Source organism: Panthera tigris, chromosome C1 (genome assembly GCF_018350195.1).
Source record: "Panthera tigris isolate Pti1 chromosome C1, P.tigris_Pti1_mat1.1, whole genome shotgun sequence".
Classification (NCBI taxonomy): Eukaryota; Metazoa; Chordata; class Mammalia; order Carnivora; family Felidae; genus Panthera; species Panthera tigris.
In genome coordinates this window covers 207,044,481-207,063,232 of record NC_056667.1, presented here as the reverse complement: position 1 = coordinate 207,063,232, position 18,752 = coordinate 207,044,481, and the positions used below count along the sequence as shown (strand labels likewise).

At 37.0% G+C, this 18,752-nt stretch overlaps 1 protein-coding gene across 1 annotated transcript in view; it reads right to left on the bottom strand.

The window, feature by feature from the left end:
• Positions 1 to 293: 293 nt before the first annotated feature.
• Positions 294 to 18,752, bottom strand: part of NYAP2 (neuronal tyrosine-phosphorylated phosphoinositide-3-kinase adaptor 2) — a 252,179-nt gene continuing 233,720 nt past the window's right edge. Inside the window, exon 6 of the mRNA XM_042995489.1 lies at positions 294 to 658. Within this exon, the coding sequence (XP_042851423.1) occupies positions 431 to 658 (228 nt within the window). The 3' untranslated portion in view covers positions 294 to 430. The remainder of the gene's footprint in view (positions 659 to 18,752) is intronic.

Below are 18,752 nucleotides of genomic sequence, written 5' to 3'. Positions count from 1 at the left end.
GGACAGAAAAAAAATAATAACGTCTTAAATGCAAAAATTAATAATAAAAGGCATCAAGGGATTACATATAAAAGAGATAACAAACCAGTTAATACCGAAATTATATCATATAGTAAAACTCTCGATATTTCTGTAATTTATATCCGTATAATGTGTATTATTTCAGGTGTCACCCATAAACTAGTAAAATATTTACATCTTAATATCTTTTGGATTCAAAATAATCCGGGATAAATAAGTGTCTTAATTGCAAGGATACAATTAATATACATTTTACGTTGAAGTTGCCCGTGAGTAGGCACAGCTTCCCATGGGTTTTCCGGGGAAGCACTGGCATTCCATCCCGACAGAGAAGACACGTAACAGTTCTTTATCTCAAGACTGAGTCGACCTCCCTCTCCGTGTGGACCTCACGCCATCCTGCGCACAGTCATATGGCGGTGTCCCAGAACACCGTTTGCTGCTTAGAGTAGGGTGGAGGGCTGTACTTCTTTGCCCCCGCATTCTTCTTCCAGCTGGGTAGGATAGGCATGCTATCCTGTTTGCAAAGGCCTTTTTCCGTTTTCTGTCTAGCTTTTATTTCCTTGCACAAGCAACGCTTTTTCTCAATCATCTCAAGCATTGTATGGTCTCCATGAAACCACTGCATGCATGCCACCTAGCAAAAAAGAAAGAGTGAATACAGAAGCAAAAAAAAATGGAACGAAAGCAATCGTGTTGTTGTTGTTGTTGTTGTCATTTTTTTTTTTTTTTTGCACCGTGCTAGTCGTGGTTTTGAAAAAATGTCAGCTGTTTCTTTACCTTTGTAATTCTTACAAAGCAAAATTGACGTATGGGGACTATAAATAAGTTTTGTGCTTGACTTTGTGATATAATTAAACAACTATTTGGGTGAGAAGATTTTTCTGATAAGTTTCAGGAGCTCACAGTGTAGAGATAACCCTTTCTTTTTTAAAGCTATTTGCCTTGTATTTACCCATGACTTTTATGTTGACTCCATTGTCTTCTAGGTGTCTAAGTTCAATTATTGGAACTGCTTTTCAGTGAGATCTAATATGAATATGAGATGTTTTGAAGATTTTAAAGAACATTTTTGTTCTTGAAAGAAAACTTTTTTTTTTATAAAAAACATACAGAATTAAGATTTTTCATAATTCTACCAAAACGACTTTGCCTATGCATCGAATGCTTGGAATTTAAATGCCCAAATAATTTTTTGCAAAGAATTTTTTCCATGCTTTTGATGCTTCAGCAAATGTCTAATTAGAATCATTGACCTGTGCCTTCATGCTGACCCAGGCAATTTAGAGAAACAGATTCCTGGGGTCAGTTATGTGCCAGGAGATGGTTCAGAGCTGACTGTGTACTGATAGACATAACATATTTCTTGAAAGATGAACATTGCACCCTGGTAGGTGTATGTGGTCATGTCCTCTGGTAAATCTTCTTTAGAACAGAACTACCGAGTTGCATCTGCCATACAAGGAGAGGAATGTGATCGGGCCACCAATCCAGCATGAGGAAGCTGTGTCTAAGCACATCTACTCTTTGACTTTAAGGGTTAAAATAGCTCAGCTGGAGTCACTGTATTAGATGTTACAATTTTAGCATAAATATCAGCACCAATACTTATATATAACGCTTACTCTGTACCAGATCCCATGCTACATACTCTGCGTAATTTCATTCATTCATTCCTCACCATGATGATGCTTTGAAGTAAGTGCTATTCATTAATCCATAAAGATGACTAACATGAGACTTAGAGAGATCTAGTGACGTGCCTAAGCTTACAGAGCCAGCAGATGTCAGAGTCGGGATTGGATCCCAGGAGTTCATTCCTAACACCTTGCCTTTAACAACTACACTGTACTGACTTTCAGCGTACATGTACAACTGGGAAGGATCGGGAAGATAAATGAGCACAATGTTCTCAATGTCCAGGTGAGGAAGCCACGGCTTCAAGAAACTGCACACGCTGCCCAAAGCCAGGCAGGTAAGTTTCTGGTGCGAACAAGGCAAGACTGAATTCTCATGATTCGCAATCCTTCATGGAGACAGCAGGATCTAGAGCTAGAAGACAAGAAATCAAAGCCTGGATGTATCAAACTCCTCCCTGCAATTGTACTTCCTGGTGTCTTTATCTGAATAGCTGAATGGATCCTATTTCAATTCCAGAAGTCGATATAAGGGTTAACTTGGATAATGAAGGTGAAGTCATTTTTCAAAACACTAAATCATTGCCTAAGTATTGTCACTGCCGCACTGACAAACACGTGGGAGTTTTTCATGCCTGCTCTCTGCCAAGCGTGTGTGAAGAGCTCTGTGTATGTTACCCTGAATCCTCCCAGCTACCCCGAAAGCTAGGATTTATCTACCCAGTACAAGTGAAAAAACAGAGTCTCAGAAAGTAGATCGAGAAAGTGCATCTAGGTCTCAGATTACTACATGGGAGACAGACCTCTACCGAACTTGGATCTGTCTGACTCCACAGTGAACACTCTTTCTACTACAGCAGGCTCAATCTACTGAATATTATCTAGAAATTATAATAATAGTTACTGGCATAGGTACTATCATCTCTGGGTGCTACTCAAAAAATACAAACATATTTATGGCTTTAAGGAGGGAATAAAAAGTGTTTATCAAATAAATCCAAATGAACGGCTTGGATTTGGAGTCCAGAAGATGGCACTCGTAGATAAATACCTTGTATATTTGTACCAAAGTTCCTTGAAAGAATGAGCCATGTTTCACAGCCATAGGTATTTTCCTTTTAAATGAAATTCTAGATGTTTATTAAATAGGTCTAACCAGATAATAGGTTTTAATCTAACCAATAGGTTTTTGCACCAGCAGAACATTGCCCAAAATGGCTTGGAATTTTTTCAAAAGATTTCTAATATTTTAGGACTTGATAACCCATGCAATAAAAATACAGTAACTCTATTTGGGTGGAAATACAAGCAAAATTTATTGAGTGACTATAAACTCTTAAAATGGAATTTATAACATAGAATTCCCAGAGGGGAAGCCCCAAATTTTATCCATTAGCAGACCCAACATGCAGAACAGAGTCATTAAGCTCTCAATAAAAGTTTTATGAACGAATAGAAGCCACCATCATTGAACAGTGTTTGTTCACCCTTGGAAAGCTCTCCAGATAATTTTCTTCTCAGTAAAATCTCACTGGGTCTTACACATTCCAATAAAACTGCAAAACCTCCAACTTCTTTAAGGTAGGATATTTACATCACTTCAACATTTGCATTGTATTTACTTCTCCCCACAAATTGGATAATATCTAATCTCGTTTAATATTTAAGAGTGCGAATCAGTACATGTCACTGAAAAATAATATTTTTCCTAAATTGCTCTAACAACAGTATCGCTAATATATTTCAGAGTTATCGTTACATTTTACGCATGTATAACGCATTACATTACCTATAAGTGTGTGTTTTCTGCCAATTAGAAGTTTATACTATATAAGTGTGTCAATTTAAGAATAATCCATTCTTTAAAAATCTAAAAAATAAGTTTAAGAATAAAGGGTTACAAAGCATGATTTTCATGTTCTTTACATTTTTGTTTTAAAATAGTTAAGTGTCCACTTGATTGATCTAATGGTTTCAAATATTAATAGAAGAAAATCAGCTCCTTTTTCTCAGACTGGCTTTTTAATATTAAACTATTTTCTTTTGGTGGCCAGATATATAGTCAATACAAATTCTGTGAGAAAGCACTTGTCAGTACATGAATGAAGGCTAGATATTTTAAAGAGAATTTAAATACACGGTATTAGAAAATAGCCAATTCAAAATTTTTTAATTTCAATATTTTAATAAGTCTGACAAAGAATGCTATAGAATCATCTCATGTTAAGTTGTTGTCAAATATTTTTTTTCTCATTTAAAATACCCAAGAAAATTATTACTGTGTTAAGATGAGATAAATACTTGTTGAATGTGATTCATTTGGTGGAAGGTAAATCTATTTTCCGAGTTTACGTTTAAATAGCATCTGTTTTTCAATATTTCTTTCTGGAGGGTGCACATTCTTTTTAATTCCCGACATTAAACTCCAATGTTACCACTATGGCAATTTACATGGCAGAAAACATGTCTAAAAATTACATTTCACTCTGATAGTAAGATGCTTCAATTTATTAGTTTGTACATAGCAAATAACATGTTAAGTATTTATAGGAGGTGTGTTAAGAATACTACCCATAAAATATTTCATGATTTGTCATGAAATTCTTCAAGACCGGTTTCAATTTAGCTGTAAAATTCCATTTCACTTCAACCTGGAGTTAAAAGAACTCTTGGGTTTGATTTACAACAAGCATACATTAGGAGACAATTGTAAGACAATTGCTCAATTAATACGAATCTCGTTACATCTCTCGGACAACATGATCCGGCAGAGGTAATATTCTTGGCTAATAAGTTGAGGCAGATAAAATCCAGTGAAGTCCCTCCTCAAGGAAGGGAAACATAAATCCTCATCCCTTAAGAGCAGGCTACATACAGTGACTTCTTTCCCAAGGATACGGTATGGAAAGAAAGAGGAGGGTAACTTAACCGTGGGAAGCTCTGGCAAACACTATACACAGCACACCAGTCATCGACAACGGGAAGTCATGTGGACTGTATGGACCCTTGGTATGATGTGATGAGAAAGGCACATTGCCTCTGAGCTCCTCCTCTCCGAAACCCGTTAATCCCAACCTAACCATGAGAAAAACACCAAACACAAAATGAGAAATACCCTATAAAATGCCAGTCCAGAAATCCTCAAAACTGTTAAGATCGGCCAAAATAAGGGAAGTCTGAGAAACCGTCGCAATCTAGAGAAGGCAAAGAGACTTGATAACTGAAATTGACTAGTGTGGTATCCTGGAAAGGATCCTGAAACAGGTACGTAAAAACTAAGAAAATCCAAGTAATGTGTGGGCTTTAAAAATACGGTTTCAATACTGATACGCAGCAGCAATATAAGATATTTAAAAAAGGGGGAAACTCGGTGTGGGGCATACAGGAACCCTCTGTGCCCTCTTTGCAGCCTCTCTGTAAATGTAAAACTATTATGAAGTTCAAAAGATATATTTTTTAAAAATCACCTGAAGAAACCACATTCATTCCAAATGCTAACTGCAGCTTACCTTGCAATGTTTTTAGACGGAAGCAACACGCTATAATGGAAAAAGTTAACTAACTTGATTGGGATCTTGATTGTTTTATCAGACTGAAAAGTCATGTAGTTCTCTGAAGTTGTATGCCCTTCCTATATACATTGTATATATATTGGTACCTAATTCATATACACATAGTATATATATTTGTATATGCTTTATATATATTATGTATATTGGACATACTTTATATACACATTTCATGTATTGCCACATACATCATACTTCACATGGTTATAGGAGGCAATGAACAGAGGCAATTGGATTGGGAAATTGTAAAACCCCAGACACGGTTAATGATCTTATCTACTGATCCTTCAACGCATGCAGAATAACATAAATGTCAAGGAATCTTTAATTTACTTCAATCATTACTTTCTCTAGGAAATAAACTAAGCACTTCTTGATATTGAGTATATTTTATCCAAAGACCAGAAGAATGATGATATGTCAATAATAAATCTCCATATATTTATTTAAAATTATTCAATTTCCAAAATATGAAAACCATAAAGAGATTTTTAAAAAATCTGAAATAAGCATTTCAACGTTAGCACTTCAACACTAAAATGGATACTGGAATAAAATTAATACAGGTAGGCATAGCTCCATTGACTTGATTTTTTTGTGCCTCATGAGTTAACATGTAAAACAAGCAGTAATTTACCAAAGACTTAAAGGACCAAGCAATGTCGAGCAAGTGTCTCGTTGGCCTTGGAATTAAATGTAACCGTGACTTGTGAATAAAATTTAATTTCTGAAAACAATAGACCCCACACCAGCACTAATTTTCAGATGCTCTCAGGAAAATAAAAAATCAGTTCCATGTTTACTCACTCTGAGCCAATTTCTCCACCTCCCGTAACCCCTCTTATGGAAAATCACCATTTCCAGCACGGGGGCTGTAAACTTTAATCTGACTGAAAAAGAAGCTTAGAGTCACCAAATTTCTTTGCATGTTCTCTTTACCCTGCAGAAAATTTCCCTGGGAGAGCATGGATGGCATCGGCGGGGCAACAAGGAAGGGAAAGTGTGACTGGAGAAAGGAAAGCTAATTTTTCAGGAATTATGGGAGGCAGTGAGCCTGCTGCCTCCATGCATTCCCTTATCCATAGGTGGGTGTCCTGAGGTCAGCCAGAGCTGTTAGTGCTGTCATTGAAAGTGTTCTTCCTGTCCTTTGGAGTGAGCAAAGAGATGGAAACTCTAAAACATACATAAAAAAATAAACACGTAAGTAACTGTGGCTTTTTTACATTTAACGTCAAGGTAACCGTCAGTGGTTGGCAACATACAACCCACTTCCCAAATACAGCCCGCTGCCTATTTTTGTACAGCTCATAAGCAAGAATTTCTGTTTTGTGTGTTTAAACAGTTGAACAAAACCAAACGAAACCAAAAAAAAAAAAAAAAAAGAATGTTTTTTGACACATGAAAATTATATCGAATTCGAGTGGCAGTGTCTATGAACTTCTAATGGGCACCCGGAATGTCCATTTGTGGACGTATCATCCGTGGCTGTGTTCACATTATAAAGCAGAATTACACAGTGGTGACAGAGACCATTCGTGAGGCTCCACAAGGAAGTTATATTGCTTTCTTTCTGATATTACGAGAATTAAACATATGTATAAAATTCTCCTAACTTTAGATTTTGATGATATTATTTGTAACAATAGCATCTTTGGCCTATCTTTAGCTTTTTTAATAGTTTTTTGCTTCTATTTTTTTTTCCCATCTTTAATTCTGATCTATTGATTGGGTGCTTCTTAAATTATTCCCTTGTCCCCCTCTCTCATTTATCAACAACTTTGACTCAGAACCTCTGCTTTATGAAAGAATTATTAGACAAGTGTATACCTAAGGCTTCTATGGGAACTGCAGATTTTACTTTGGGTGCCAAAATTTCACTTAAAATTTTTTTTAATCTTTATTTTTGAAAGAGAGAGACAGAGTGTGAGTGGGGGAGGGGCACAGAGAGAGGGAGACACAGAATTCGAAGTAGGCTCCAGGCTCTGAGCTGTCAGCACAGATCCCGACGCGGGGCTCGAACTCACGAACCGTGAGATCATGACCTGAGCTAGAGTCGGATGCCCAACCGACTGCACCACTCAGGCACCCCACCAAATTTCACTTTAAAATCAGATATATTGATAAAATGAGAGCCACATCTTGGTTTCAGACCTGCTTTTGAATGCAACATCATGGGCATACAACAACTCCACCTTCTTTTTCTAGATCTGCAGATCCCCTTTATGTATAATCTCTGATCAACTACTAGGCATATGAGAAACATCACATGTTGTTATTTCAAGCCATGTAAGCTATTTGGTTTTATGTATTTGTGCTTGCTTACATGATCAATTATGTAAAACTCACTAATCAAAAAACAGCCTTACAATTCCGTGGCTTTAAAGACAAAATAGAGGGGCGCCTGGGTGGCTCAGTCCGCTGGGCGTCCAGCTTCGGCTCAGGTCGTGATCTCGTGGGATCGATCCCCGCCATCAGGCTCTGTGCTGACAGCTTGCTCAGAGCCTGCAGCCTGCTTCAGACTCTGTGTCTCCCTCTCTCTCTGCCCCTCCCCTGCTCATGCTCTGTCTCTCTCTGTCTCTCAAAAATAAATAAATGTTAAAAAAAATTTTTTTTAAATAAATAAATGATTTTATTCCACTTCGGTTCAGCTGAACTCAGCAATATGCCAAGTGTACAAGGTTAAAAAAAAATTATTTCCTACAGTTTTTGAACCTTAAGAGCCATCCAACCTTAAACTCAGCCCTTGATTTCATGGGAGTCACATCCTGGATGTTCTGCAGTTGAGAGCACCTTTCTCAGACTCTAAGGTCTTTGAATCCTTGGGGTCTCAAGGATTCATATCCTTTGAATGGTGAGGTCTCAGCATCCTTGGCCCTTTGGCTCAGGTTAGGTGACCAACCCATGCCCCCTAAACATCGGTATGCATTTGGCATCCCCTGAGAGCTTGTTAAAATGCACATTCTTAGTTAACATCCCCAGAGTCCGACTCTAGGTTCTGCGTGAAGCGGGGCTCAGGTAACGGCACTCAAATGATCCAAAAAGTGTTTAATTCTACTTCAGAAATGCTTCTCGAATCTGTCACCTATATTCACATTTCCAATGTCAGTTTCTTGATTCAGTTCCTGAACTATCGATATGGTGTCTACTGTTGCACGTACAGGTCACTTGTAATCCTGCAGCCACACTTCTGCCCAAGTACTCTCGGTGAGGCCCCCACAAAATCATATTACGGCTCCCCACTTCCTCCAGAAAACAGTCAATGCCCCAGACACACCACAGTGAACTTCAACATTGTCTTTTCTGGCTAATTATTTCACTCCATTGTTTACTTTGTACTCCCGTCATACAGGCTATCATAACTCACCCAACACCACAGGCACAAGAGTTGCTTCCATTCTTTAAATCAAGGTATTTCCCCATTCTGGAATTCTCTGCTTCTTTGAACCCTTATCTTTCATGTGAAATCTGATTTATGCTTTTAAAGTCCAGCCAAATGGACTTTTTTGGATTCTTGCTAGAATCCAATCCATTCTGAGATCCACTATGAACTCTGATAGCCATGCTTGCTTACTGCTGGCACAGCATTCATTCATTCATTCATTCATTCTTGAAGTCAGTAGATCTCCTAATGCTATGAATATCGTATTAATTACGAGTTTTGCACAGGATTCTGAAATTCTGGAAAACAGAAATCCTGTTTATGTTATTTTGGTAGCCCTAGAATCTTAAGTCAGTACCCTCAAAGAAGTATCATAATAAATAAAGTTTCTTTGAAATAAATTTTAAGGCGACTAACCTGAGAAGTAGATTTTCTACTTGTTTTTTCTGGTTATAAAAGTAATTTATGCCTATTTTAGCAAATATGGATTATAGTAATTTAAGGGAAAAATCAATTGTGATACCACCACACAAAATGTTAAATATATTTCCTTACATATAAATCATATATACATAATTATAATCATGTATATTTGTAACCACTGTGTATAAACCTAAACATACAAATTATTTTTAACTTATGATTACACTATATATAAAACTTCATCTCCTTGTGTTTTCCTCATTATTATAGTTAGAGTTGTAGACGCTTTTTTCAAGACATGATAACAAAAACAAATTATTCATTATGAATACCTTTACTTTGGTTGGATTTCATTTTTTAAATGCTGTAAGTCACGTTTCAATACTTTATGACATTTTCTTACAGAAATCCTCTCAAAAAGTAACTCCCAAGTCAAGCATCAGACCATTTTAAGGCTTTTGATGCAGATATAGCCTCCTGGTCTTCCAGAAAAATTAAACCATTTTCCATTCCCATAAGCAGTGTGGGATTCATACCCTACTAGCACGGGTTGTGTTACCAAAGACACAAGCAAGCAACAACCCAAAAACCCTATAAATGTTCTGTGTCTAGAAGAACCCTTTGATTTCAACATTTGCTAGTATTAATAGTGAGTTCAATGAGATTGCATATTTCCAAAACTTTTAATAACAGAAAAGTTGATTCATACCCTTAGTTTACTCTTTTTTTTTTTTTGATCTCTAATGAGGTGGTATTTTTACTTACTTTATATTATATATATATTATATTATATATTTACTTACTTTATATTTTTTAAACAATTTTAAACAGGTATTTACATTTTATTTATCCTAATTATTTCCAGTGTCCGACACTTTATAGTCATTTCTGTTATTACAGACAGATGTTTCTAATTTTTCCATAGTCAAATCAATTGATATGTTTCAAAATGCCTCCATTTGTTATTCTTTAAACCCCCTGCCTTTTCAATAATCTATAAATATAATGATTTATATTTTTCAAGTTTATGGCTTCAGCAAACTCTTTAATTCATATTTTACTTAATTTATTTATACTTTTCCTCATCACTGAAAAATATGTTGCTTAGGAAGGGAAAAATATATTTAAGGTGGAAAATGAGACAAAAGTTAAAACAATGAAGAGACAAATTTTACTTTTTAATTCTTCATGAGCTAAGAACCTACGTTTATTTATTACAAGTATTTAATCAACTGTTCAAGCATATGTTTGTTAATCATAATGGTTTAGTCACATTTTAAATTCTGCACTTCTGTCTTATAATGTCATTTTACAAGGTAGTAGCTGGAATGAAACAATTGTTAAAATATATATATCAATTCTACCTTAAGGAAAATAATGTCTAAGTGAAAAAATTGTTCTTCCCCTTTTCAAATTGCCCTGGTGTAACCATTATCTTCTTGAAACATAAATCTACATGCATACTCACATATACACCTAATCAGTCTTTCCAAGGAAAAAAAAAATTCATTTTTCTGCTTCAGATGATGCATATTTTGGACAAATGTAGTCTTCCAGGTTGCAATTTATTACAATGGTCTTCTTAAGTGTTTCACTTAGGAAAATATTTAACAAGTATGTCTAAAAGAATCATTATATTCCCTTAAAAGAAAATAAAAATCTGTTTTGAAGCCTGTCTAGAAGTCTATCACAAGGACATACACATCCACACAAAACACATATACATATGTACATTTCATATATATTCCTGAAGATATACACACACATTTTATATATGTGTGTATAAAATTATGTATCATACTTTTGTGTATGTATGTACTTGCATGTTTTTGCATATATATATATATATATATATATATATATAATACATCTATTATTAAATTGTTGAAAATTTCTAGGGATCTCCTGGTTATCATGTTGTTCAAAAAATATAATAATAAAAGTTTTGCTGAAGGAATATATGTGTCGATAATATCACTGAAGAGAAAAAATGGTGACTACAGCTGGTAAAATCTCATATCTTAAGATTATTGATTGAACTCAATGAATGATTTAAAACACTCTTGAATGATTTTCAAAAGTTCTAAAATAAGTTAGCAAGTTGTATTCACCTTTGGTCATGTGGCTTTGGAGCAAAGGACTGTCCCAGTCTCAGGAACAATCATAACATCAACAATGTAATAAGCAGCAACCGTGATTTCTTGTGCATAAACCCTGTTCCAGACTCTCAGCAGGCACTTAGCATATATTAATTCTTTTAAAGCTTAATCATTCTATAAGCATGTCTTATTGCTATTCTTTCAATGATAAACTGAGGCTTGAAGAGGTTGAATAGTTATCTACAGCATCATATTCCTAATAGAAGGCAGAACAAGAATTGGGATTCAAGACCTAAATACACTAATGTCAAAGTCTATGCCCTTCTCATTACACCAGATTATCCCACAGCTAATTGTGATTAAAGTGGCCCAAACTGGAAACAACATACGCGCGCGCACACACACACACACACACACACACACACACACAGTTATCATGGTACTTTCACTTCACATAGTTAATGACATGGGAAAATATACTAGATTAAATAAAGGTGATAAAGTTTGTTGCTGAAAGATTAAAAGGTTAGAAGATTTATAAATTATCAAAACTTTAGCGGAGAAGTGAAACTTTGACCTTATTATTTGCCATATTTGCCATTTCAGTCATCACCACCACCCTCTCATCATGTTATTGAAATCATGCACACAGTAACCGAAGTGTTTCCTCTCAGTGGGCAAGGCATCATGTGAACATTCACTTGCTTCATTTCACGCTAGCCTCACAATAACCCTGTGATCACCATTTCCAGATGAGAAACTCAAGTTCACAAGAGGTTAAAGATCACTTAGCAGCCCCCGGAGACAAACTTCATACTGGGTGTGAAAGGGAATTAACAAGGGAGCAGAACACGATAATCTCCCTCCCTGGGTCAGACCTTCAGTCCACTGTGCATGTTCCTTGATCTAACCCACAAGAATACACTCTTAAGGCCTTGGAAAATTGTCATTTGATTATCTTTAACATCCCAGAGTTGAACTGCAAGCCTAGTTCCTCTCTTCTCTTTGCTTTATCTCCCTTTTGGCTTCCTTCTTAAAGATACGATTACTGAAACATTTAATGTAAATGGATGGGGCATCCTGATTGGAGATGTGTCCAAGTGGACACAATTTCCGTAACAATTTCAATAACAATAAGAATGACGATTTGTTACTCGCTGTATAAACATCCATCTCATCTCCCTTCCAAACCTCTTACTCACTGGTAGGACTTCCACACAAGTACGTGCTGAGCATGTATTATTACCTGCTACGGACACTGCCTCAAGCCAAGTCCCTCCCTCTGGAGATAGTTTTCTGGTTGTTTCATCAACCACACTGCAATTCATTTCAATAAACACCTTTTTTCTCCCTTTCATGGTAGCAGACAATGTAGTAATCCTTCTGCACACACGTCTGCTTCTCTACGTATATTCACAAGTATGGTGAGTTACTGGTATCTCTTGAATGAGCGGCAGGAATGTTAGCTGATTCAATGAGTTGCATTTGGAGAAAAAACCCAAGGAAAAAAGGTGCATCGTGGAGAAAGGCCCGGGATGCTAATTGCATCAAGCCATCATTTTACAAATTCTTCGCTGTAGCCAAATTTTAGAGAAGAATAAAATTTCAACCTGCAGAAAACGGAAGGTTTGAAACATTGCAAATGCATCATGTTTCCATATTACAAGATGACAACTAAAAGCAAAAAGCAAGTTGTCAGAATTGGGTGTTAACTTTGTATCTCTTATGAAGACACGCAAAATGCAAATTGGCAATTGTACGTAATTTAGTGCCTGTTTCCTGGTGAAAGGCTTGTCAAACATATAATGGAAACCTCTCTAGTTCATCTAGATGTGAATGACATGGTATTTGCATCTTTATACAGGTACACAGGGCATATCTACACATGTAATAAGTGGATTCTTCTGTGCAAGGATACAGAAAAATGGCTGAGACACGATGACAATATTGTATGAGAAATAATTGATTTTTGATATATTTCTCAAGCGTCTGAAATTTCCTTAAAGTTGCTGTGTTAAAATGTATATAAAGTAGTGAAGGACATCTAACGTAAGCCTAAATGATATATAATGTAATATATGACATTCATATATCAAAATGCAAGACGAGGCTTTTCAGAGAAAAGCTGATTCATGTCACATATAAAAAGTATTATGTCAGGGCACGTGGGTGGCTCACTCGGTTAAGCATCCAACTTCAGCTCAGGTCATGATCTCACGGTTTGTGGGTTCAAGTCCCATATCGAGTTCTGTGCTGACAGCTCAGAGCCTGGAGCCTGCTTCCGATTCTGTATCTCCCTCTCTCTGCCCCTCCCCTGCTCACACTCTGTCTCTGTCTCTTAAAAATAATTAAACATTAAAAAAACTTATGTAAAAAATTATGTTTATGTCCATAGGCAGAACCATGCATACTCTTAAAAGTATATAATATGATGTAATGTGATAGAATAATTAATAACATACTTATATTAGATAATATATAATTAATACGTCAACCACAATAGAATATGTAAAATATTATATAATAATAAAATAATTTAAAGTAACATAAAATATATAAATATTATATTATACAAAAATACATATATTATTTTTGATTCGGCTTTGTATTATTTTATGATCATAAAGTCTTTGCCCTTGGAAAGTAAAAAGGCTATTAAAAATTGTGATACATTTTTCCCAATTAAAAAGACACAACATATTTCTCAGCAATTAAACCTAATAATGACTACAGATACAATTTCAGCTGTTAATTGATTAAACTAATTGTTTGTAATAAAGGAAAAAAAACCCTCTGAGCAGGTTTCAGAATTAATTTATGTTTTTAAATGAGCAAGAAGTTTATAAGTAGAATGCCTTAAAGAGACATTCCCTTAAGGAGCAAACAGTATTAGAAGATAAAATTCAATTACAAGAAGTGTATTGATGTTTTTCACTAAGTATATTCTCTTAATCACTTACATTAGCATTAATGTAATTTCAAGTTTAATTTCATTACAAAATATTGGCTTTTAATAGCGCATATGGACTTGACCACAGATAAATTAAGGAGAGTCACATCTCAGTAAATATTTGTTTTATCTAGAAAAAGAGAGGGAGTTTCACAGGCAAGCAGAATATCCTAGTCCTCAAGGAACAGACTTTAATAATAATCTCTGGAATAGCTTACAATCATTTTTAGTTCTTATAACTTTGAATAAAGCTGGGGAAGTACATAAAATATATATTTTTTTCTCCACCAGAAAGCATTGCCCAATATGAGCACCCCTCTGTTATAAAGGAGAAACACACTTCTGATCCCAACAATTCTGAAGCCAGCCTTGTTACTGACTATCTCCGGGCAAGTCAGTTCACTCGTATTGGCCTCAGGTTAGAAAGAACCAGAGGGCACACAGTAAAATGCAGGGCCGCATGGGGCTCATAGCTGTATTTCATATAAAGTGCACGATATCTTACATTTTTGAGCCGATGTGAAAAAAGAAAAATCAGTAGATTGCATGTTAAAAGAGAGAAAGAGAGGGGAAGGGGGAGACAGGTGCCTCTAGATTTTGGGGTTCTCCTGAAAAATCAGAGAAGCCTGGCCACAGTTGGTGGAGGTGAGTTTTCTCCCCTCTCTTTACGTAGGCTTATCTCTTTCACTTCAACCCGGTCCCCATTTTTATTCCATGCTGTAGCAAAGTGCCAGTTGCCACTTTACATGTTACTGGTAATGAAATTTTTAAGAGGAGAAAAATATTTGCTGTACCGCTGATTCTATCAAAGTGAGCAAGCATTATTAATTCCTGCCAGGCAGCTGCAGGCATCGGGGTCTGTGTCTCCCTAACTGTGCCATTTAAATAAATCTCCTTTCATTCTGTGATTCCATGTCTGGGCCACATGGACCTAAAGCTCGAGGCCTTTCATCCCACCTCCTGGCTAGCCCCGACTCCTCAAGTAATCAAAGTCAGCCTTGTAATTTTGACCATAAGTGCATTGGACTCTTCTATTTGCATTTTCTCAGAAGAGGTCGGCCAATACCTTTTAGCCAAATTCATTCAACTCTTCATGTGGTCGGTACGGAAAGGCAGGAAAAACCCATTGCCTCATATGAGAAACCCAAAATCAACCCAACAGCGAAAGGTCCCCTTGTAGCGTATGATCTACCAAGCTCAAGAGACAGGTGCTTTCCCTGCTGCCTTTGCGTCTTCCACTGGCTTCTTCCTTCTCTTCTGTTTACTCACTGCCCAGAAAGACCTCCTTCAGAAGGGCTACGAATGCAACAGAGGCTCAGCTAACTGCTGTTTGGGACAGGCATGTCCTGTGGAAGATGTGCTTGACAGAGAAACGCACAAGGGTTTCCATGCAAGGCTCAAACTGAACGTCTTGACATCTAATTTCCAGGATTAACGGCTCTTATTTGCTGGTAATACACTTCTCATGAGGGCAGTTGGATGCAATCGGCTAACGTTTGAAAACTGGAAGGAATTTCTTATTAAATGGTAATTAAAGTGTTAACCATTGAGAAGGCCACCTAGTTTAAAAACCAAATCCATATGCACAAAGTCTCTTCTAAATCAATACTTGCAAAGCTTCTAGTGTTCATCCTGTTCATACGCTCTTTCATCCTGGAAGTGACTTGAGTTATTACCCAGAAAATGACTGTTCCATCCCCCAGCATTCCCAGCACCCACCTTCCAGAGAATCATGTGTGGGCCACAGTATCATTCCCTTCTGTACATAAGGACTGTTTATGTTCAAAAGTGGAATCAAATCGAAGATTTAAAGCAGTAAAGTCCTTGCTGGAAATTATTCCAGGATTGTCCTTGTGCCTCTACCCTGGTTGACAAGTCACTAAGAAAGAGGGGTGATGACTGCTATTGTACATCTGTGTCCCTAGAGAATGGCTTTCATCACGCCATTTATCTGCCTAGAAACGTCAAAGGGCTCCCATTGTCAGAGCATTATGGCTACATAAGTTAGGTTGTTATTGAAATGTGTGGACCTGATGGTCATGTCTGTTTTCATGATCTCATTGCTTACAACTCCTTCCTATGAACTCTGGGCTCCCATATCACTCCCAAGGCAAATCATATGATGATTTCTCTCAGTCAAGGACATCTTTAGATGTCCGAAGATGTGATACGCCTATTACTTTTGAAAATATGAGGAATCCTTCTTGACATGCTGTTCTGAGAGCCTGAAGAAATAACCAACACCTTCAGAAACCCATGATTTCATAACAACTAAAATGACAACTTTTCCTCTCCCCAGGTCAGGTGCATAGACCACTCAGAAATAAAATACAAGTGGGGGAAGAAATGAAAATCACAAAGACTAGGGGGGAGAAGGAGGATATGGGTGTTTTGTAATAGTTTGTAGCTGCTAGAGGGTTCAAATGGAATTGAGGTGGCCTAAAAATCCTACTACTGTTTTCATTTCTTCTTTCCCACTTTTTAAAAATGTTTATTTAGTACTTTTTAAAAAATTTATGTTTATTTTTTTGAGAGAGAGACAGTTCTAGTGGGGTAGGGGCAGAGAGAGAGGGAGACACAGAATCCAAAGGAGGCTCCAGGCTCTGAGCTGTCAGCACAGAGCCCGACATGGAGCTCAAACCCACTAACTCCCAGGTGCCCCTAAAGTGTTTATTTACTATTTTTGAGAAAGAGAGAGAGAGGGAGGGAGATAGAGAGAGCACAAGTGGGGGAGAGCAGAGAGAGGGACACAGAGGATCCAAAGAGGGTTTTGTGCTGACAGCAGAGAGCCTGATGTGGCGCTCGAACTCACAAACCACAAGGTCATGAGCTGAGCTGAAGTTGGACGCTTAGCCGACTGAGCCACTCAGGCGCCCCTCTTCTTTCCCATTGAAACTGCTCTTCCTATGGTTCTCCACACCTGCTAACATAGAGATAATTCTAAACGCATTGGCTATCTTCTAGTAGAATAATCATGTATTATTCATGAAAGACCTTATAATTTCTCATGGCTGTACACAGGATCACAACAGCAAATAGTAAAGAGTCTGTTTTATTTTTCTTGAAATACAACTCTCAAGCAGTTTGTGACTACGGTGGGATTCTAAACCTTTTCTATTACTTATCTATCACCGTTTCTGGAAAAGAGCATGTGGCCAATAAGTGTTCATTTTCTTTCTCCTCCTGTCTCACAGATTAAGTATCTGAGGCTCACCGGAGTTACAGTGCTGTCCAAAGAGGTACCACCAGGCAACAGAATAGTCAAATCTAACTCTAGAATCTTCAGTGCCCCACTGCTTCTCTCTGAATTCAGTAACCCCTCAGCAATTCCGAAGACTTTAGACCCCGCTGTTTTCAATCCATGCCTGCTATCATGATTTGTGCATTTATATCTACAATAATTACTTACTGAAGACCTACATACTCCCTTCTAGTTACAAAGGACCTTGTAACTAAATTCTATGCATCTCTCTCAAGACAGACTGATATAAATCTTTCATGCATGATCTCTCTTTTCCCTCCATCCCTCACCTACCAGCCGGAGGCAGTAGATTCAGTCGAAGGTACAGATGTTCTCAGGAATGACAGAGCTCTACTTTGGGAGAAGCCCAGGTTTGTCCCCAAATCAGAAACAGCCATCGACCAGGAACATCCATGTTGAATTTGTGTGACAGAGAAACACTATTTCAGGGGAAAAATACTAAAATTTTGGGCTATGCCTGTTACGGCAGCTTAGCTACTCAATCCATAATCACAAATGTAAAAAAGCACACAAAGTGTGAAGAAGTGTATTGTTATTTTACAACTTGTATTCTAGCTAGTTTGTTCATGTGGCCATATCCAGATCTAGGGTTCAATGTCTCAGAATGATATTTTCCAATACTTTACATCTTACTTTTAAAAAGACTTCTATGGATGGGGGTGCCTGGGTGGCTCAGTCAGTTAAGTTTCCAACTTCGGCTCAGGTCATGATATCACGGTTAGTGAGTTCGAGCCCCGCATTGGGCTCTTTGCTGACAGCTTGGAGCCTGGAGCCTGCTTCAGATTCTGTGTCTCCTTCTTTCTCTGCCCCTCCCCCACCCATGCTGGCCCTCTCTCTCTCTCTCCCTCTCTCCTCTCTCTCTGTCCTTCCCCATTCCTGTTTTCTCTCTATCTCTTTCAAAAATAAGTAAACATTAAACAAATTTAAAAAAGGACTTCTATGGATGGATACATATCTAATTATGGAAATGATATGCAACATACTAATGAGATACTCTATATACTTTTTTTTAATGAACGTGTGGGTTCAGAATTACAAAACAAACCATAGCTAATATCCATTAGTAGTTTTCAGGGAATAAAATTGCATTGGAAGGGACATTAGGAAAGTTATAAACAGTCTCAACTTTCCACTTTTAAAAATAAGAATGCTAGTCTCTATTACAATTTGATTATGTATAGAGGCCAATAAAATATATCATATCTTTATAAAAAGTTATATAAGTAAAAGGTGTTATCTCTGTAATTTACACATTTATGTTCATAAAATTAAAAATAGTCTTGAATTAAAAATTATCTTTGGACACCTGGATGGTTCAGTCGGTTCAGTGTCTGACTCTTGATTTGGCCTCAGGTCATGATCCCAGGATCATGGGATCGAACCCCTCCTCGGGTGCTGAGCTGGGTGTGGAG